The 21,260-nt window shown below is 36.7% G+C and overlaps 1 protein-coding gene across 2 annotated transcripts in view; it reads right to left on the bottom strand.

The window, feature by feature from the left end:
* Window positions 1–2,258: 2,258 nt before the first annotated feature.
* The window catches only part of NSMAF (neutral sphingomyelinase activation associated factor), a 38,914-nt gene continuing 19,912 nt past the window's right edge, over window positions 2,259–21,260 (bottom strand). For both annotated transcript variants that reach the window (XM_014257741.2, XM_014257746.2), the window contains exons 13-31: window positions 19,327–19,503; window positions 18,285–18,364; window positions 16,808–16,898; window positions 16,651–16,714; window positions 16,478–16,529; window positions 15,408–15,528; window positions 15,018–15,149; window positions 13,220–13,262; window positions 12,621–12,784; window positions 11,038–11,146; window positions 9,654–9,712; window positions 9,129–9,196; window positions 7,442–7,509; window positions 7,093–7,216; window positions 6,278–6,361; window positions 5,116–5,266; window positions 4,628–4,730; window positions 3,563–3,672; window positions 2,259–2,633 (exon numbers count right to left, since the gene is read on the bottom strand). In XM_014257741.2, coding sequence (XP_014113216.1) covers window positions 2,539–2,633; window positions 3,563–3,672; window positions 4,628–4,730; window positions 5,116–5,266; window positions 6,278–6,361; window positions 7,093–7,216; window positions 7,442–7,509; window positions 9,129–9,196; window positions 9,654–9,712; window positions 11,038–11,146; window positions 12,621–12,784; window positions 13,220–13,262; window positions 15,018–15,149; window positions 15,408–15,528; window positions 16,478–16,529; window positions 16,651–16,714; window positions 16,808–16,898; window positions 18,285–18,364; window positions 19,327–19,503 — 1,895 coding nt within the window. In that variant the 3' untranslated portion in view covers window positions 2,259–2,538. The remainder of the gene's footprint in view (window positions 2,634–3,562; window positions 3,673–4,627; window positions 4,731–5,115; window positions 5,267–6,277; window positions 6,362–7,092; window positions 7,217–7,441; window positions 7,510–9,128; window positions 9,197–9,653; window positions 9,713–11,037; window positions 11,147–12,620; window positions 12,785–13,219; window positions 13,263–15,017; window positions 15,150–15,407; window positions 15,529–16,477; window positions 16,530–16,650; window positions 16,715–16,807; window positions 16,899–18,284; window positions 18,365–19,326; window positions 19,504–21,260) is intronic.

Raw genomic sequence — 21,260 nt, 5'->3', positions numbered from 1 at the left:
GAGGTGATCAAATTCATCCTGCAAGCCAATTTAGTGGGACTGTTTGGTTACTAAATGATGTGTCTCTGGAACCACTGTGGCAAGCCTACACTGGCAGTAATTGGTGGCTTCATGTAGCACTGGTGTAATTCAGCCTCATGGGCCCTGCCCTTGTGCCTGCAGCTATCTCTAAGGGCTTTGCCAAGCTCCTTTGCTTAGCTGTGACATCCCTGGAGCCCAGACACTGATCTCTGCTTCTAACCAGTTTTTACACAGGAGCAGATGAGTCAGCAAGGGCTGATTATAGATCTAATTGGGCTTTAAAACTCTTTACTTACAGCTTAACAGGTGGCATTTGGTTACTTAAATCTTGTGACTCCCTACTAAGAACAAATCTGGCTAAAATTAAAACTGGGAAAAAAAAAAAAAAGTAAATGAAGACAACAGTATGTTGAGGGAATGTAAGTTGACCATACTTATTTTTTTGTTATCAGCCAGATCGCTGGAACTACTGGGAAAATCCATTGGAAAAAACAGGGGTAGAATTTCAGTACAAGAACTTTCAGCTACAGCAAATAGCAACCAGAAGTAAAAGAATAAAAAAGCTCTTGTTTTAAGGCAGAAATTAGCTAGCATTGAAGAGTGACTTATGGTTAAATGCATATAAATTCACAGAAACTGCAAGGAATAGGGTTAGTCAATAGAGTTGACTGCTTTTTCCCCTTTAAAAAGCTATGGTTGCTTTAGGCAATGAAGCAGTGGATGAGGGCTCTGTTCTGTGAGCATGCTTTACAGCAGAAGGTAAACCTCAGCTGCACTCAAGAGTTATGTGTACCATGCATCCATATTTAACCAAAAGGGTATATTCTCTGAGGTAGTTTGACCCTGAAGCTTGTGCCTTCTCAGTTCTGAGTTATTTTCCTCTGGTTTAGCTCAGCAGGAGGCCCCCTAGTGACAAGGACAACCCACAATTCACCCAAGCCATTTCCAGGCAAGTGTAGAAAAATCACATTCTATTAGCTGTCCCTGCACACAGATATGTTTGGGAAATAAATAAATTTACTAAATAATAAATAAATTTAAAGGTGAAGAAACATGCTCCTGCAAGATTAAGTCTGGTACAGCAGGCATGCATGGTACAGCTTAGTCTTTTGCCATGTGTGGCTTCACCACACACACTCACTGGTTACGTAAAAATCCATTTACCTCCTGAGTCAAGTGAGTAGTGTGGTTGAAATAAATACCACTTTGGTTTAATACTCTTACCTTACTAAAAAATAAGCTCACACTGCAGTTATAGAAGATTATGGGAAGGAGAGAACAGTGCCTAAACATAAGCTGATTGTTTTTTAAAACCAAGAAACAGCTGTGCCTTGGAAGAGGCACTGGGTGTCAAACCCAAGGCAGGATATATGACTGAACACAGTTTAGTAGAACACTTGCCCTGGACACAGTGCCAGGGCACCTCACCAGCAGCAGCAGGGAAGACCAGCAGAAATAAACAGATCTTCAGTCATACTCAGGCAGCATTACAAATGCAAATGCTTTTTGCTGTAAATAAACCACTTAAATACTATTTCAAGTCTTTCACTTCAGAACAGCTCCTAGCAAGAAAAGATACCCTGAAGTCCTACAGAGAAAGTAATCCTTATGCAACACTGCTTTCTTCCTGGGTTAAGACAGCTGGGGGATTGGATGAACCCAGGAACTGTAGCTCTGTTTAAATGCTGTATTGAAATTTCATCCCAAAGGTGATTTGAGTTAAAGGAGGTTGAGAACACTAAACAAAACATGAAAATGCTGAAGATTACTAAGAGAAGGATAGTAATATAAATGAGGAAAAGGAAGAGTGATAGTCTTTTATGTTCCAACTTCAGGCACAGGATTAAGGAAATATTTATCCCAATACATGTAAGCTGGTCTGTTAGGAGATCAATTTTATGCTTGTCTTCTTTTCAGACCAATACATTAGTGCTGTTTCTGAGTAGGAAAAGCAACAGAGAAATTTTCTTATTGTGTTCTATGCCTTTGCAAATAGTCACAGGTAAGGACTATCTGGGAGCCCAGACTGAGGACTGCTCAGAACAGCAGCTGCTGTGGTGTTCAAAGCAGTATTTACAGTCACATACATCTCCACTAAGAAAGGTTGACTGCACACGACATGACAGCATTAAGCTCCACACACCCTAAAAGGCTTAAATTAGATATGCAAATGCATCTTCTTTCTAAGCAGTGCAAGCAGCAAGCTCTGATGCATTCCATGTAAATCAAACAATGACTGCAAGTTAAGAGCTCTTTAATTACAGAAAAATAAGTCTTTAATTTCATATAAGATATCATTTTACACAAGCAATTTCTGTATGATAGTCCATGAAAAACAAATGCACACTCTATGGAAGTTAAGAGCTCTCAGTGAAGTCACCATAACATAGAAAGTTGTGGTTGAACAAAGCTTCCTATCTGGTTGAGCTTCAGCAGCCATCATTGCACACAGTTAAGTTCCTTTAAAAGGTTTGGTTTAAAATTAGAGTTCATTTAAATGACTGGAGGGAAAGGCACTTAGTATTGCAGTTTCCAGAACATGATTTGTTTGTCTTCCCCTCCTGTAATAACACTGTTGCATTGTTCATTCATCCACATGGACATTACAGCACCTGGGAAACAAAACAACAAACAAGTAAATCTAAATGCAAGTAAGTGTGGTACTCCAGATGACAGAACAGATCTTTTTGAGAGAGTTTTGCATAGTCTGATCATTGGATTATATTAACACACTGTATGCTAAGAGAAATTTTAGTAGGGTTCCAGGTAGTTGTAATTATTCACAGTAATGATCTCATACTCTATTGCTTCAGCTGACTTTTACTAGAGGTACTAGAGGGACAACATCATTGCAGCACAGAATGCAGATGGCAACTAAGGAAAGTATTCATGGATAATAAGCTTTTTTAACATAGAAAAAGTGGCAGAGTGCAAAGTGTATTCACATCTTGTAGCATATGCCTCAGAAGCCCACTTCTGAAAAGCCCACAGCTACAGAATGATCTCTTCATAGGTCAAGTTCCAGAGTAAAACTTACAGTAGGGAAGTTTGAAACAACTGCTGTTAGTTAAACAGCCTTAAAAACTTAGGTAGTTTTTCTCCACAGATCCTGGTTGCTCATGTACTGAGACTATATAGATACATTTAAATCAGCCTATAAATCCCCATCCTAAACAAGTTTACTAGAGAACTTAATGTTGTTAGACTTAGCCTGGACACACCGTGGCAAAGGATACAGTACAGTCTATACTATATTTGAGGGCCAAGAGGTAGAAAAATGTTGACTTTTGCATTGTGTGAATTAGAAAAATTGAAAGTAATTTCCATCTGGCCAGTCTTGTCCAAAGCAATATTCCTCCGTTCTTATTTGATTTCCTAGGAGGCTCACATGGACCTACTTTTAACTCTGGTGTTTCAGGTTAAGCTGACATCAGGAACAGCCAGCTGGCTGAGCAGATGACTCTCAAACTTTTCAGTAGTAAAAGAGCTGGAAAATAGGAATCTCACACTTAGTTTGAGAATGGGAATAGTTCAGGCATACCTGTATGCCCTTTGATTCTTTCAGTAACTCTTCCTCCAAGAAGGTCCCAAATCAGTAATTCACCAGATTGAGATCCTGATAAGATGGTATTTCCATCCCATTTGAAGCACCTGCAAATAAGTGTGAAATTAGTTCATGTCAGGCTTTTGCATGATGACAGCCAAACATTTCCAAACTAGGTCAAAAAAGAACTGGAAATAGAGATATGAAACCAAAGGAAACTACCCTGTAACACAGCCTTTCTGGAAAGATTATTCCCAAATTATTTTAAAGAGTCATAACCCAAACTTGGTTCTGTAACTGCCCTAGACCCAGACAGGCTTTCCCCTGGCAGAGTGTGAAACATAATCCCGTAACAGCAGAGGACCCAGTCAACTACACATATGTGTCATATCCCAGTGCTCTCATAAGCCTTCACTTTCACTTCTGCCACTTCATATTCCTGAAACCATCACTTAAAAAGCAAAGATGACTTTCAGGTAAATAACTAGTGAAAATATATATGAGAGTATTTATGAGTACCCACCAAAAAAAATGACCAAGTGTATAGCTGCTATATTTTTACTCCAGTAACTAAGTAAGCATTTTTTCCATTTATCTGATAAACCATAAATAACTGTATACTTTTCAGTTGGTGGAAAAAGGTGATCAGTCTTTGATTTTAAAAGTCAATCTTTTTTAAGAATATCAAAATAAATTAAAACATTAAAACAAACCCTCCAAAACAAACCCAAAAAATCAATATTGGTGATGGAGATGATTCAAGTAAGAAAACTCAACTTGTTAGACATTTCAGTAGTTCAGCTGCTGGAAGAGCTGGTTAGCTACAGCTGTCATCATCATTAAGGGACATGAAAGTTGTTGTTGAAAAGTTATTTACTTAGAGAGCTGTTTGATTTTTCCTATTTGGAAAGCTTGATCATAATGTGCAACATGCTAGAATGTCAGTTTCTGCATTCAAAAAAGTGCTTCAATAAAACAAATTTCCCAGTATCACTGCCCTTCCCACCTCGGTGTCTCCAACCATCTCCACCCAGGTCATAACCTGCATGTTCTCAGCATTACCTCTGTGGCTCTTCAGTGGTCACAGAGGATATGAGCATTCCAGTTTGTACATCTATTACTTTAAAACAACAGTCCTCCCCTGTGCTCAGTAGATGTCTGCTGTCTGTATGAAAGAAGGAAGAGAACAAAAGAAACAACAAAAAAATCATGTTCAGACATTCAGTTCTAGTTACCAAAGCACTCTGCAATCAGCATGTTGGATGTGGCATTGCCTGACCTACTTATCTATAAATAATTTACTGGAAATTAAGTCTCTAAGCAAGCAAAGATGAACAAGATTGGTTTAGAGTCTAGACCACTGGTCTATAGCCTAGCATAGCTTTTTGTACAATTAAATTCTTTACAGTGGAGATGTGTGACAATCCAAAACATCTCGCTATCCTCCTTAAAGCACTAATTCCAATAAGAAAGATATATTACATGGTATCAAGAGTAAGATTCCTTTTGACCTCCCAACAGTGCATATTAAAAACTGAAATCCAACGTACCAGGACTAAAAGCAGCATGAAATACAGTCCCAGAGTGACATGGCAACTGGTGCAACACTGTTGCTGTAGTAACATCCCAAACACTAATGGTGCCCTCTTTGGTTCCAGATGCCAGGATGGTATTTGCAGCATTAAGGTCGATTGTATTTACCTAGAAAGTTAAAAATCCTGTGATTTTTCCTATTCTTTAATGTGAGCCATCTTGAGACAGGTTTTAAACAAAACAAGCCCATTATCCCTAAGATGATATTTTATTTATGAAAAGCTTTGAATTTAATTCTCAACACCCTTAATTAAGTACAAGTATGAAAAATCCAAACCATAAAAAGAAAAAATAGGTCACCTTGGAGATATTTTAAAAAGCTTTTGATTTTTACAATCAGAAATGCTATCTGACATTTCAGATTGCTTTTAGTACCAACACTCTCCGTCTAACTGCCAGACTCTACCCTTAAGGGTAAAATTTTCACTTTAAAAAATCTTCCTACCCATCAGTTACTTCCAGTTCTCTTGGATGCAGTTCTTAAATGTTACCAGAACTGTTTCAGTATTTGCCAACATTGTGACCTATTAAAAAAAATAGCTCTTAGGAAGGTTTAGAACAGAGTAATTCTAAATATCTTACTAGAGTGATGTTAGAAGCTGTAAAAAAGAAGTATGCAGTTACATATTTATGACACATTGCACACAATGTATTTGTATATTTACAGTGACATTCACTAAGATATTTACCATGAAAGCATGGTAAACAACTCAGGAATTCTTTTTCATTTGCTTGCCTTACATTAAGAGGAAGCTGTAACAACGAAAACACTTGAAAAAAATATTAATCTGTTTTCAAAATCAAAGAAGCAAACAAAAGCCACCCAATCCTTCCTGCCCACCATAAGAATTCTCTGCACACAAGCTGAGCAAGACAAATTAAGAAATGTCTGTTTACACTGGTGCTTCAGTCCCAAGAATTGGACCTTTCAACCCAGGAAGCAGGGAACACTGGTGCAGAACCATCAGACAGTGAAAACCCCAAACCAAAACACCCCAACACACATTTCCCAAAATACACTACTCAGCCCCATATCCAATCTTTGTGTTTTATCGCTAGATCATTATTTAAATCATCAATTAATTTTCTTATTCTGAGATACTGCATCAACATACTTACACTAACATCATGTTCTAACTCTGCAAGCAGTTCAAAGTGGTGTTTTTTATTGCTCACGGTCTCTCCAGGAACACAGTGCCACACCTACAACACAGATAGTTAAGTTTGTTCAAGGAAGCAGTAGTATAACCCCAGATGAGTTCCTTCAGTGCTGAACTCCAACATTACAAGGAGGGCTGTTTGTGTTCACTGTGGACCTTGCCTACGTGGCAGAATACAGCAAGAAATGGCACTTGAACTCCTTTACCCTAAGCAGAGCCACATGGTGAACACAATTCTGCTGACTTCAGATAGCCTACAGAGCCTATCTAAGAATGGGTATATCACTGCATTAAATGTGCAGTGATTAAAAAAATACACAGCAGGCTTTGGGAAATTATGTCCTGTCTAGCTTCCAAATTATCTCCCTACCTAACTGTAGGCATGCTCTTTAGATTACCAAGTTTCTGGTCCTCTTAGCTGAAGAATGTAAACTACAAAATTATTAAACACTTTAGAAGCCTATTCCCAGGAAACAGAATTACCAAAGTCACAAAACATTCCAGTTCCTCCAACAAATACAGTTTCTCTTCAGAATACTCATTTTTATAGTAAGGTAGAATGAATGCAATTTCTTGAAAAATAACACTTTAGCTTTGAAACAGCCGAGCTAAAGCTAAATGAAGAATAAACTCTAGAAATAAATTTACTGTGATACTAGCCAGGTTATTACTCTAGTACAACAGGTACATCCACCCTAAGGCATTTGGCTGGCTGAATATTACAAAGTACTGACTATAAATAGTTATGCAACTGTAACAATTCCATCTACAAACCTTCACAGTGGAATCCCAAGATGCAGAAAATAAGCGCCCATCACGCCAACAGATCTTGCTGACTGCATCATCATGGCCCATTAGGACATCTTGCTGTCTCCCAAATGCAATTGAATAAAAATATCTAACAGAGAAAGGTTATAAAAGCATTAAGTTTTGTAAAACTTAAGGGTTCTTTTTTCTAAATAAAGTAACTTTGTTTCTGTAGTTTCTAACAGAAATCTAGTGGAGGTGGGGGGGTAACACTGTGTTTTAAAAATTATTTTCTGTATCATTATCTAAAACCATAAGCATGAAAACCAAGGCACTCCATGCAATTCAATACAGTCAATAGGAAATAAATACACACATATGATTGTCCCATGAAGAAGTTATGACAGTGGTATCTCCTGGTAAGATTACACAAGATGACAAAGCCTGTAAGAAAAGAAAAAAAAAATAGTAATACTCAATTTCTTACCACATATCCAATTCAAGCATATCAACATGCTTTTGGAGAACAAGAAGCATTCTAATCTTCTTTAAAAATAACATGCAGATGTTATATGAACACTGATCAAGAAAAACCTTAGAGGCTGGACACTGAACATCACGAATACTTTATTTCTATTAAACAAAGGGAGCAGAAACATTCAGAAATACATGCAGAACTTAAAGATAGATCTTTCCAAAGAAACTGGCATTTCAAGCACGTGATATGTAATTGCTCGCTCAGAAATAACTGGGTCAGCTCTTCATCTAGTAAGCTACTATCAATTCTAGACACAAATAGCTAACAGAAACTAAAAATGCAGATTCTTTTGATGTTTGTTCTCCATCACAGGTACTTATCAGCTTAGGTTTTTCAAAGAAAAAATATAACATTCTAATTCCTACTGCTCTCAACAAGAAACATTATTTACAGATACTTGCTCAGTTACATTACCATCACCAGAAACAGCAAGGAAAAAAACAACTATCAGCCCAGTGCTTCTACCCAGTATCATTACTGGTCATGTTTTAGGTCTGTTGAAAAACAATAAGCTGCTGGACTGTAAACACCACTCCTTTTAGCATTGCTGTAAGTGTTTAGATCAGCACTAAAACTACAGGTGAGAAGAGTAAGAGTATACAAGGCCTCCTCATGAAACAGACTTTTGGCTTAGGAGTCAAAGAGCTCCCTTTTCACAGTGTCAAGAAGCGATGTTCCCAAGTTTCCCTTTGCTGAAGCATTAGGAACTGATGTATCTAGATTCACCTGCTAGTGTGCCCCATGGCAGACCATAGGGTCTTGATCCTGCTATTTACCTGGGGACCAGTCAGAGCATGCTATGGCTTCTGTCTGGGCAACACATTTGCCATTCTTGTTGCCCCAAGAGATGATGGTAGAGAGAAAACATATATCTTGGTGTCTTGCACCAATAGAAGACTGAATATATTAACTGGGAGTCTATCTTTATAACCCAGGTCTGGCCACAGTGCTCAAGCACAGAAAATCAAATGCAGAATTGCTTTCCCAACATTTTTAGGAGCAGGGGAGAAATGTTGTTCACAAGTTGCTGAGATCATTGCTCATGGAAGGAGGATGGCTCATTTTCACCCAGCACAGATTCCACTCCCTGTGCTTGGTTTTCCTTTGCTGGCTGACTCACAGGCTTCAAACACTGTGGTGCAGTAAGGTAATCCTGTATGCGAGGACGTGGGTGGAATCTAATCTTTGCAATTCTGGTTGCAGTGGCAGTTCAAGGTTGCTCAGGAAGACACCCCTGCTCAGGCCAGACTATCTGTCTACCACAAGCTCTTCCCTGGATAGCAGGGCAACTCAGAGCAGAGCCAGTGTGACCATTTAATGCTCCTTCTCCATGTTTGCAAAATGTGCTCTGTCTCTCTGTGGCCTGAGAGAGTCTCAATTCACTCTGCTAAATTATTCACACACAATACTGAGTAGGCAGGGGAAAGAAAAGAGGCATTGATGCATGCTAAGAGCCATCTCTCTGAGCTTTCAGAAGATTCTCAATCACCCCAATCATCTCGATCTTATTTTCACAGCAGCTTACCATGTTTGAAAAGGACACACTTCTCTGGATGGTTTTTGAGTCTTTGGAAAACATCTTCAAAGTTGAATCTGGGGATAAGGGACAAAATAGAAAAAAAAGGACTATTTTATATTCTAGAAACTAATAGTTTTGCTCCTGCTTGAATATCTTACTATGAAAAGCAGACAGATTTCTCACAGTCTCTAAGAAACTCTTTATAAGGCTTGTGACTTGAGCCTGGAACTTCCCTGTTCTGTACCAGTTACAGATGGACTACACCATGCTCATCATACTCTAAGAGAACTCTGGTATCAAAATGGACAAACTTCCATTGTTATACATTATTATTACTACTGAAGTTCTCTTCCAAGCCTAGATAATATTGAAATTCTTGAGTCAAATTCATCTAAAACTGAGCAAAATCATATACTTAAGCTATTCAGTTACATCAGAGATATATTTAGTTTCATTCAATTTTTTGAAAAAGAAAAACCATTAACCTGCATTTATTCTGCAGGTTGTGGTAAATGCCTCTGCAATACTTACCCTGGGATGTAGTGAAAACAGAAGACCCATTGCAAGTGACTGCTATTCCAGTAATTGCCCTGTTTAATAAAAGTAAGCTTGTGGGTGACTTCATAGGTTTTGAAATTTAACCATCATACTGTAAATAGACTACAGTTGAAATCTGTTATCTGAGCTCTGTAAGAACTAAGACATTCAAGGAGATTAAAAACACTACAGTGGTGTGGTGTCTGCCTAGAGACAAAAATAGACTGTGACATAATGTGTGAAACACTAGGAGAGGATCCCCATAGCGTTCTGTAAGAACTCCATCAGAAGGGACTTGCCCGTGTGAGAGGATAAATGGTTTCACATTTAGTTTTTCCAGTTCTGGATTAGCTACAAATAGTCAGGAAACTGGCTACAAGCAGATTCTGAATACCTCAAGTATCAGGAATTGGAACTTGCACATTTCTTCTCCTTTAATTTGACACTGGCTAAGTACTATAGGTAGAAATTTACACAAAGCTTCTATCAGGGAATTAGAAAGCACAGAGCATCCTACACAGCCAAAGTTCTGTTACACAGATCTGTGTCTCATTATTTCTCAGCAGTCTTCAAAAAAAGGAATAAAAATAATCAGAAGCTGAAATTTGAGTCTCATTTCAGGATCAAGATTTCTCTAATGCTAATAATTTGGTAACAGGTTTCTCACTACAAATATTACCTTGTTTTAGGGACATGACAATGTTTTCCTAGATTGGATTACAGTCACCAAGAAAGTAGCTGGACTCAAGGTAGTAAGAAATCCTAACCAGCCCAGTCACTAGGACAAGAGATGGGGCCAAAGGAAAACCTGGTCTTTAAAATATAGCTGACATTATTAGGTATTTTAGAAGTCTACCTGAAAAGTGCCCCTACTGACTCTTGACTCCCTAAGAATCCATCAGAACAGTTTGGTACCTGGATTAACTGAAAACCTATAGCTGGAGACTTGGCAAACTGCTCACGCAGCAGCAGCTTGAGATGTACAGTGGAACAACTTAAGTGTTTAACCTTTCAAATCTGTTGGGATGAAGTTGTATCCTCCTGGCATTATAAAAAAAAATAAATAAATGGAAGTCTTTATCTGGCTGCTGTTATCAGTTTTAGAGAAGAGTAATCAGTATCTGCTTCAGGGACTAAAATAATAACTTATATAGATATAGAGCTAAGGAAAAACAATAGCAAAAATCAAGCTGACAATAACCCATTCTCTGGATTCATAACCCATTATATACTCAAGTTCATCTTGCACAATCAAATCACTAAGTCATCTCAGAAAGAAAAGTATTTACCTTAAACCCTAACCCATCATTCAGATTGATACACAGATCCCCCACCCCAATTCAGTGGAAGAATTTTGACTGAAAAGAATAGTACCTACTCTTTGTGAATTTTATATTGCTTATCTAATTTTAGTTTGGCAATATTGTTCCAGGCAAGTGTTATACTTTCTTCTGTCAAATCTTCAAATGATTCTTCATTTGGAGAAACTGCAATAAAATGCCACGATAAAGTTCCATCACAAATAGAAAATAAAAATACATATTTCAAATACCTAGATAGCTGACATAAATATGGAAGTACAGAAATCATGCACAGCTTCATGAATAAGATCCTTAGACTAATGCAGAGAGTGATAAGATCACTAACGTTTGTTCCTAAATCTCTTTCTGAATTTGCATAGGCTTATACAGTCAACAATAGGATTATTCTCAACAAATTAGTGTTTTTAAACTGCAGACTTTTCAGAATGTAATTCCAAAATGGAAAACAAACAAAAAAAAACCCTAAAAACTCTGCAGCAATGTTTTTATGTCCTTTGAAAAGTCAAGGGCTTTCCAGATGGAAAAGAACTAGAAAAGCCATTTACTGCTACAATAAAGTATATGCTTTTATTTTTCTATTGCATTCTGTTAAGACTGTCACAACTTCATTTCACTGTTGCAAAAGTTAAGGGATGAAAAATGCAAAATTGACATAATAAGATATTTTTATAATGTTGATTATAAAAAGGTCCAACCCAAGACAAACTGTTCATGTGTGAATTAATGATTTAGGCAGCAAATCTATTTTAATACACATGACCATTACTATCACCACATACAATTCTCAAAGCTCCTCTTGCCATTGTATGCTGCAGGTTGCCATGCTAAGTAGCACTCGTCACTCCTCTGCTTAAAAGTGAAGGCCATTAAATTAAATTAAAATTAAATTAAATTAAAGTGAATTGAAGTGAATTGAAGACAGTCAAATGAGAAATATCTTTCCAAGTGATAGATACCTGGGCTGAATTTTCAGATCAATTTATAGTTAAATCACTACCTACATTATGAAGACAATACTGTTTTAGCCTCAGGGAAATGGTTTAAGTCCTGCCTTGAACAGAAGCCAGTGAGGGCATTGCAATACTTTTCTAGAAGAAAGTTATTCAGTCAACTCTGTCCCTACAGTATATAGCGATACAGGGAGAAAAAAAAAAGTCCTTTCAGATGGAAAAGGAAAAGAAAAAAAAGAAATCAGATGCTTAATTTAAGTTCTTAGGGTTTGCTTTGATCAAGCTAATTGCCACTCCTCAGATATTCCCGTTATAAACCCAAACAAATCTTTGCATTGTTTAAAATGCCAGATATAGTCATTGAAACTGCTGTCACATCAGCTTGAATTTAAAGTGTCAGGAATGCCAAGGATGACAGATAGTCCTCCCACAGCTTCAGAAGCAGAGGTTGAACAGTCCCAGAGGAGACCACTGGAACAGGAGGCAAAATATGGGGCAACACCTGTGTTTGAATACTGGTCTATTTGAAATTGAAACTGGTCTAGTTTTGTTCTTCTTTAAGATTTAGTTAATGGATTTATCTTGAGTTGGCTTACAGGGAAAGTAGCCAAGAGAGTTGTATAATGAGATCCTATGGTACTAAAAATTACAAAGCCTTCACATTGTTAGTTTATCTATTAAACATTTACCTGGAGACTCAGCTATGGAAATGCTGTGACTAGATGTTCGAGACAAGCTTTTCAATTTCGGAATTATCCTCTGAGGATGAGGGGTTGTAAACAACTGTTTTGGCGTCTGTCCAAACTCCAGGATTTGTGTCAGCAGAGCTACTTTTTCATTGGGGTCCATAATACTTTACAAAGCAAGATATATAATTAAGCCAAGGAAGCAAGTACTTTTTTTCCCCTCTCCCCTTCCCCAAAAGCATGGAACTGCACGTGCAGTTACTACAGCACTATCACACATTCTTATAGAATTGATTTACTGCAGATTTACAATAATGTAACAGCTTCATAACTTTGTTTATGTAAAATAACAATATTCTCAATGACTGAAAAAATGAAGCAATTTCACAAAAGCCAGACTGAAGAAATGTTTAAATAACAATCTTTCAATGCAAGCTAAAACTGAGAACATGATGCTGGTTCTCTGCATATTTGGGAGTATAAAATAGAAGCACAACACCATTCATGTACAGAGCCCTTTTACAGCCAGCAGAGAACTTGGAGAGATACTGAGAAACTTGGCTAACTGCTTTAACAAAAACATTCAGATTCTTGTTAATTACCTGTTTAAATCCACTCCTCCTTCATAAGTTAATGGGTGAAACACTGGAAAAAAAAGTTTATTTGCACAATGTAGATATACAAGGCTTATTTTGCTCATCTTCCTATAAACAGAGCTGCATTTTTTACTCATAAATAAGCTCCTTCAGCAGGCATTAGAGTTGGAGGTCCTACATTTTAATCCTGTTTTTTTACCTGAAAAACCTTTGGACTTCCAAGAGATTTTCAGAAAGTTTCAGAAGAAATCAGTATTTTCATAAAGGAAGGATTGCTTATTTAAGCTTCATTAAATACCCACCCCCAGTAAATAAATAAACAAATAAATAAGCAATCAAGCACAGCTGCATAACTGGATCTCTAGTTACTTTTCAAATAAGGAACAGAAAGTAATAAAGAATGATCAGAAAGATCTGTGTATTCACCTTTCCAGGTGAATTGCCATGACGCAAATGACTTTGAGGCCTCTGCTTAAGAATATTTACTTTGACCTAAGTCCATACGCAGATCCCTTCTGCCTCTCTTATCTACGTAAATGTCCACAATTCACTATGCTAAAAAAATCCATACTGCAGCAGAAGCAGTGCATTATGCATAAAAAGTGCTTTCATTAGTGCACTCTTTTGAGAGGTAAAAACATCGGTGCCATAATTTATATGCTGATTTACTGCATTTGAAGTCTGTGGAACATTGTAATTCACACTTATGCTCACAGTATGACTGGATGCCAAATGCTACAATTCTAAAATACAGCCCATCATATGTTAAGGACATGTGGAAAAAGTACACTGGAAAGAAATGAGTAGCAAACAACCCAAGCCACTCCCAATCAAACAGTAAAAAAAAACCCAAAACCAAACAAACCCCAGGAAAACAATCCTTGCTATCTCTACTCTCTTACCCTGGAAGTAGAAAGAGAATACCAAAATGAGGAGTTGCTTATTCCTACCCTAACCACTGTTACAGGAAGGTTTTCTTTCTAAGCTTATTCTATCTTGTTAAGTGTTAACCATCTCAACATTTTCTGTTACTTGTAGTCCTTCAAAAGGATCAGGGCTTCTGGATTAAACACCCTAAGAATCTGGTCTGCTACTCTTTTTTTAAAAAGAGGGCACTTCCTTATTGGGTGGTAACATACACAGCTAAAATATCAGACTGATTAATAAGTTAATCACTGGTAATACTATTAGGTATAAATAAACATATCTACACAGCAGTCACATAACATCCCCCTTTGCCCATAGTGGCTAGATACATGTTTAGAGTAAGGCTGCAAACAGTGAAACATCTCACATGCAGTCATGTGTATGTATACAGACAAACCAACACACGCTTTTTCCTTCATTCTTGCTCCAAAGACCTGGAGCCCATTAGCCCATTATTTCCCTTGGCAATTCTCTCAGGAGGAGGGAGAAATTGCAATGAAATTCTCTCACTGAACTGACCCTCTCAATGAAAGTGGAGGAAAGTTAAATACATGTTTATTTGGAGACCCTACATCCTCCCATTTTTAATTGGAAAACACTAATTCCCTATTATATTGCCAGACCATGATGTGCAAGCAATTCTCAGCAATGCTACAGAATTGTCTTGTCCAGCCTCTTTAGCACATCTTCAAAGATGCACATCATCTTGAAGGCAATACTGCCAGTTAAGTCACTATTTCCAGTAAGGATCAAGCATTCAAAGCAGAGTTATGAACACTCAAAACAAAATAAGCATTACAGATATGTTGTGATTTACCATTCCCACCTAATTGAAGCATCCTGGTTTTTTTTGCTATTTCTGTAAATGTGTATTTACCATTGTGAGCTGCAATTGCTTCACTTCCTTTCTGCTTGTAGCCAAATATGATGTCAATCCATTCATGAAGATGTTCTGACACATATGGACTTTCTAAAGCCTCTTGGCTTTTCTGAAGAAAGTCATCAGGACCTGATAAGAGAAAGGTTAATGAAAGAAAAAATATACCATTCAGTTATTGGTATCCATCTCTCTTCCTCCTCATTCTTGAAAAGCCAACAGAACACCCCACACTAAATCTCTATTTTTGTATAAAAATTTAAAGCACTGACATAATAGGGGCTTTTAAGAAAGAGTTCATTTAGAAGAAACCAGAATGGACATTTTTAAGGAAGAATCACAAATCCAGCAATCTTCAATTAATTAATAATACAAGAAATCTATTAGTACCTGATGCCCAAGGTGGAAGCTCTACATCTTCAACCATCTTTCCACCTTGCCTTTTTCCCAAGTCCAACTTCAAACTGTTTACTAGAAAACTAGAATCATTTTCATAAAATTCTGGAATCAACTGGAATTTAAAAAAACAAATAAAAACAACCAAGTTTTGATATTAGCTCAGTTTTTGTCACTTAAACAGATAATTCAGTGGAAAGAAAATTATTAAAGTTCATATGTCATGCACTAAAGCTGGGCAGATTTTCCAGGTTTTCCCTACAAAGCAGTTCACTGAGCTAAATTGCTAAATTCAGTGGCACACATTTTAAACAAGTAATGTGTGACATATAAATCCTTAATATCAATGAAGATCTTCAGAGCTATGTTATCATTTTTAAGACATCAAGTAACAGTCTACACTAAAATCTAGAATAAAATTAAAATTATGACAGAACTTTCAGAGGTTAAATCAATTTTTTAAATACCACCATATCTAATCATTAACTGAATACTATTTTTTTAAAGCATCGCTGTATTAAATAATGTTTCTTTGATAAAGGCGTTTGACAGTATTTATTATGTGTCAGTTTATTATTCTCAACATTTCTAAAAGTTAGGGTTTCTCAAGGCTCAAAACCCCAAGTACTACTTCTACAGTTTAACTGTCTGGATGTAGTGCTTCAGTACAGCCAAATCCTTAAAAGATTCCAGCAGACAATATCTAAAATTGTCTTTTCAGCCTTAATCCACACTCTGGTAATTCCCATGTATTTCCATTAACATTCACAATCATACTTCTGTTAAACTAAAAGCCAGAAAGCAGGCACAGATGAGCAAACATGGAATTGATATGGGATTAATACACAGTTAATAAAAGATTCATAAAATGCAGTCATCAACCTTACGAAAAAAACAACCAAAAAAAACCAACCAAAAAACCCAAAAACCAAACCCACACAACTGAAAAGCACAAACAACAACAAAAAACAACCTATCACGCTCCAACCAAACACTCTCAAATCAACAGTAGATGAGAAAACTAAGCACAGACGAGAAAAATTGAAAATTTTCCAGCCATTTACCTCTTTGAAATCTGTTGCACCATCCAAACAGTTTTTCCAGGTTTCTGCAATGCTAGATAAGACAGATCAATCACACATTTGTTAAAAAAACCTATTTTTTAGGGCTTTGCACTCCCCATTGATGCCTATTTGAAAACAAAACCAGTCTAGTTATAGCCAAAGTGTAAACAAACCTGTTGAACATTCTGTCAGCATGATCAAACTTTCCATTCTGCAGACAGAGCATGTATTCTGGAGCTAAGGAGAAAGAAAAATATCATCAGCTTGCTCCAAACCTTGTCTGCTTTGGAGGTAACTGTCTGCTCAGAGAGCATATCAAAGGTGTCTTACCAACTCTAACGAGATAAAACAAAACATAACCCGGAGAAGAATAATGGCTTCCATACATGAACTTGGGCTCTGGCATTTCCTGATAACGCGTCTGCAACATAGGAAGAAGAAAGAAATGTCTGTTTCAAATCAGCTCTCCTGCTTTCCTTCAATGCTGAACACATACACACTGTTTCTTTTTAAAGACACATATTGGGACCACCCACCCTCAATTTTTCCTCTAATGATAAAAAAACAAACAAACTTCTTAAGCTCTAATATCCATGCAGTTTTAATCAGAGCAGTAAATCAACATGGCAAAATAGTTGTCAAAACTGATCATTCAGAACTATCAGGTTTTCAGTGTTTTTTTCCTCTCACTTTAGCACATAACTACAGTGACTCTAATTCAAAGAAGTGCAAACAAATGCTTCCTTTTTGTCTTTCACATCAAATTTAATGAGCATGTGGAAGAACATACTGACTTACATCAATCTGGAAGATTCCTTCCTGTCTGAAGCTCCTATGCATTACTCTAAAATGTTTCATAATATAAACAGAATGACTTTTACTGCAGCAGCATGAAGTCAGTAACAGTTTGAGGAAAGTCAGATCTTAGAAGGAAGACTTTATTTACTGTTACTGTAAACACAATATTGCTCATATTCTTGCCTTCTACAATCTTAGGAAGCTATATGATTTTGAAATATTTTAATATTTTTTATCAATATAATGGAGTTATTCTGGCAATGTTTTTTTCTAATGTTCTGTAAATGACTTTGGAATAATTAAATTTCCATGGAAGAAAACAATTTTACACAAACAATTAAAAGACAAGAAAGTAAGGACCTTCTAAGTCTCTCAGTATGTGTCTGACAGCTTATGAAAGGAAAGCCTGCCTACCTTGAGAAATAGAAAAACTTTGTGCACTATTATAAGCACAAAGAATTTTCAAGTTCGTGCTCTGACATCTATGGATCCAAATTTCCCCCCTTTGAAGTACTCTCCCTCAAATTCAGTATTTTTCTTAAATGGAAATACTTAAGATTTCTAGTACTTTTTCTTATTTCTTTCAAACATGTGTTTTACGTCACACATTTAAATCCATGGGTTTTGAAGTTTCATAAATCTATGTATGTTTATAGCATATCAGTGCCACTATATATATACATATATATACTAAATGGATTTCAGGATATTATTTTAAAAGTAAGGCAAACCTTTTAAAAGTATATATGTATGAAAAGGTAGTAAGAGAGAGGAAATGGATTCAAATAATTTTAAATTAGTACTGACAAAACCTGTTCTGATGAAATTAAGCTAGAAAGTAAATGTGGAATGGTTATAGGTGTATTTGCTTCTGATAAGGTTTATAGTTAACTTTTGATACAGTAATTCGTAAGACATAATCCCCAAAGCTTGCTGGACAAAGCTCCTTTTATTGCCAATATGTGCAAGGCCCAAAATGTTCAGCACATAAATGCCAAGATATACATACCACAAGTCTATCCAGCCTCTCCTTATTCAGGGCACCAACTGGTTTACTAAGGTCACGAAATGTTTCAGGCTTTGTCAGATCTTAACATAAAAAACCAAAACAAATGCTTGGTTATAGACTCCAAGCATTCTACTATACTTTAATGTATCCTAATCAATATTTAAAAACACACCAACCCCACCCCCCCAAACATATCCAAGCAGCAACAAAGCAAACAAAAGCCAACACAGAACCCCCTCCAGTAATTTTCTCCCTCCCTACTAACTGCAACCCCATAAAGTCTTACTGTAAATGGCTACTCATCTCCGTCCAAGTACATATAAAGTCATACCTCTTGCTTAAGAACTAATAGTTAATATATGGGACAGTTATGACAAGTAGTATCACACAGTCAAGGTCCTGCTACCAAAGGCACAAAAGCAGCTGGTATCATCTTCTTCCTACTCATTAACCGTTCTGTCAGGCTACAGTTAAGTCCCACTATACAATCAGACTGAAGTGTTTGAGCAGGTGCTGATGAATACCATGAGATTCCCCATCTCTGCTTCTTGCAGAGGGACAGAATTCTCAAAAGGACAAAATCCCAACACAAACTGCACTAAGACCCTTCATTAGGGAGCTTATTTAGGCACAAGCCTTGTCAGCCTCTTGCATTCAATCTGCAATGCTAAGAATTAGAAAAGAACACCTGGATTCTACACATTTCAGTGCATCTAACTTGTTAAAAAAATTAAAGTAATTTTACTGATTCTTTTCCATTATAAGAATCACAGAAAGTCTTTGAATGCTTACTACTGCTGATCTGCAAAGCAACCAAGCAGATGTTTGCTACATACTCTGTATCTGAGGAGTGCAATACTTAACAGAAAAAAGATGAGATATTTTGTCCCCTAAGCTAAAGGGGAGGGCTACAAGAAAACATCCAAGACCACTAATGCCAGGTTCATTTTGATGTAACACCAAGTTCATGCAGTGTAAAAGCCCCCACCACACATTTCAGGTTGCTCACAATGCACTAACATGCTTTTTTATATACACATACCTAACACTGAACTAGAGTAGTCTGCTATGATCCAAGGAAATACAGGATACTGGGAGAGATCATTGCAGCTTCTATCAGCCAGATTGTTGAGATGGAGAAGATATTGGTAATTTGATATATGTCCTCGCTGCCACTGCAACATATAACTTTCAGCTGTGTGCTCTGCAATATGATTTTCTAAAATAAAATAAAATAAAACATTAACAGTTGTGAGGCTTGGCATTTGGCCCTGAAATGATACTGTGATTAACATTATGCAAGATACTATAAAATAATTAAGGACACAGTTTCATAATAGAAGAAGTCAGAATTAATTGGCAACTTCATGTTTCCATAGCTACCATACTTCACATAGTTTTTAGTATCTCTGCAAACAGGTCTAAATTGCATCTGGCCAAAAAAAAAAAATAAAAATCATAAAAAAGGAGTGTTGAAACCACAGTAAGAATGGATGAATATTTGTGTGGAATGGAAAAATATCTGCAGACCATGAACAACTCTCTCAGCAATCTGGCAACCTTGAAGATTTCGAATTTCTAGAAGCAGTTATGCTACAGTCAAGAAAAAAACTAAATATATATTTCTACTGCAACCAAGGACGCCCACTATCTGTAACTGGTGGAAAGAAGTCATGTATGCACATGAACAGGATTTAATTTCAGATCCACTGAAACAGAGAGTAGAGAAAAAAAAACTTGACCCAAACTCAAGAAAGTAGGAATTATGCACATGGAGTTCTCTTTGAAGTATAGGCAGGAGCACAAGAAATTTAAACTGTACTACTCTCTGCTTATTAGCTGTAATGTCAAGGGATGCTGCTGGAAAACCAGGTTATTTATTTATTTTAACATTTTCTTCCATTGATTCAGTATACAGCACCTGGGCAAGTGCCTGAAATAGCAGAATTGAAAGACTGCAACCACAGCATGATGGCAAGAAAGAAACTTGGATTAGATTATGGTAGGCCGCTATTTTAACTCAGCATAGGGTGGAAAGACATATTCCAATCTTTCCTTCACTTTAGTACTTTAAATTCTACAAGTAAAAGGTGTTTGCACCTTCAAAGAGAGGCTCTTCTGCTGCCAGAGAGATACCAAGGTGCTACAAACGCTTTTAGGGAAAGGGCTCATCTTTTCTTTTTTTTCTAAGCTCCAACATCCATCAGCATTTTCACCTACACCTTGAAATTTCACCTTAGAAAATTATCCAGAAAAAGTCTGAAGCAGGGTAACAGCATGCAACTATTTCAATAATAGAGAAAATTATGTCAGAATCTACTCCCTTTTCAAAGAAAAATCTAGAAGACAAAAATAATTCTAAAGGAAGGTTTTCTTCCTTTGTGGCCTTTCCATTTCACTTTGTGAAGCAGGAGGAAAATGTCAACTGGTATTTAGGCAAATTCATTGAAACAGAACTAGAGTCCTGGTATAATAACAAAATAGCACAAAATTTACATAAACATTTTCAATGTTGGCAGTAAATATGAGTTTCAATGTTTCAAGTTACAGAGGAACTCAGCCCTTTTCTCCCTTTTTTTTCCAGGACACACACATTTTAGGAAGTTTTTGTTTACAATCTGCAAAAAAATAACCATCACTTTCTAGGAATTAATGCATACAAGATTTAATAAAAATGAGAATTCAAGTGTTTCAGAATGACAATTTTCATCAACCACTGCTAAGACTAAGGAAAGTTCAGGTATTTATATGTGCACTGGAAATCCATCCATTACAGGAAGTTTCTCAATAAGGTCTTAACTGAGGACTTGGGGGATCCACACACAAGCTAGTCTCTACTTTTTCAGCAAAACAAAATTTAGCTGAGTGAATCTTATTTATCCCTTGCTTTGAAGATAATGTTTTGTGGCTTTCTTTGTTTCATTGGTCTGATTTTTGTTCTGTTTGGTTTTGACTTTTTTCTGAAGTGTGTGTGGG

The sequence above is a fragment of the Pseudopodoces humilis genome, chromosome 1, assembly GCF_049639895.1.
Source record: "Pseudopodoces humilis isolate 2021_Gansu_Grassland_sample_001 chromosome 1, ASM4963989v1, whole genome shotgun sequence".
Taxonomy (NCBI): domain Eukaryota; kingdom Metazoa; phylum Chordata; class Aves; order Passeriformes; family Paridae; genus Pseudopodoces; species Pseudopodoces humilis.
The sequence above is the reverse complement of the archived record's forward strand: the minus strand, read 5'-3'. Positions and strand labels throughout refer to the sequence as shown.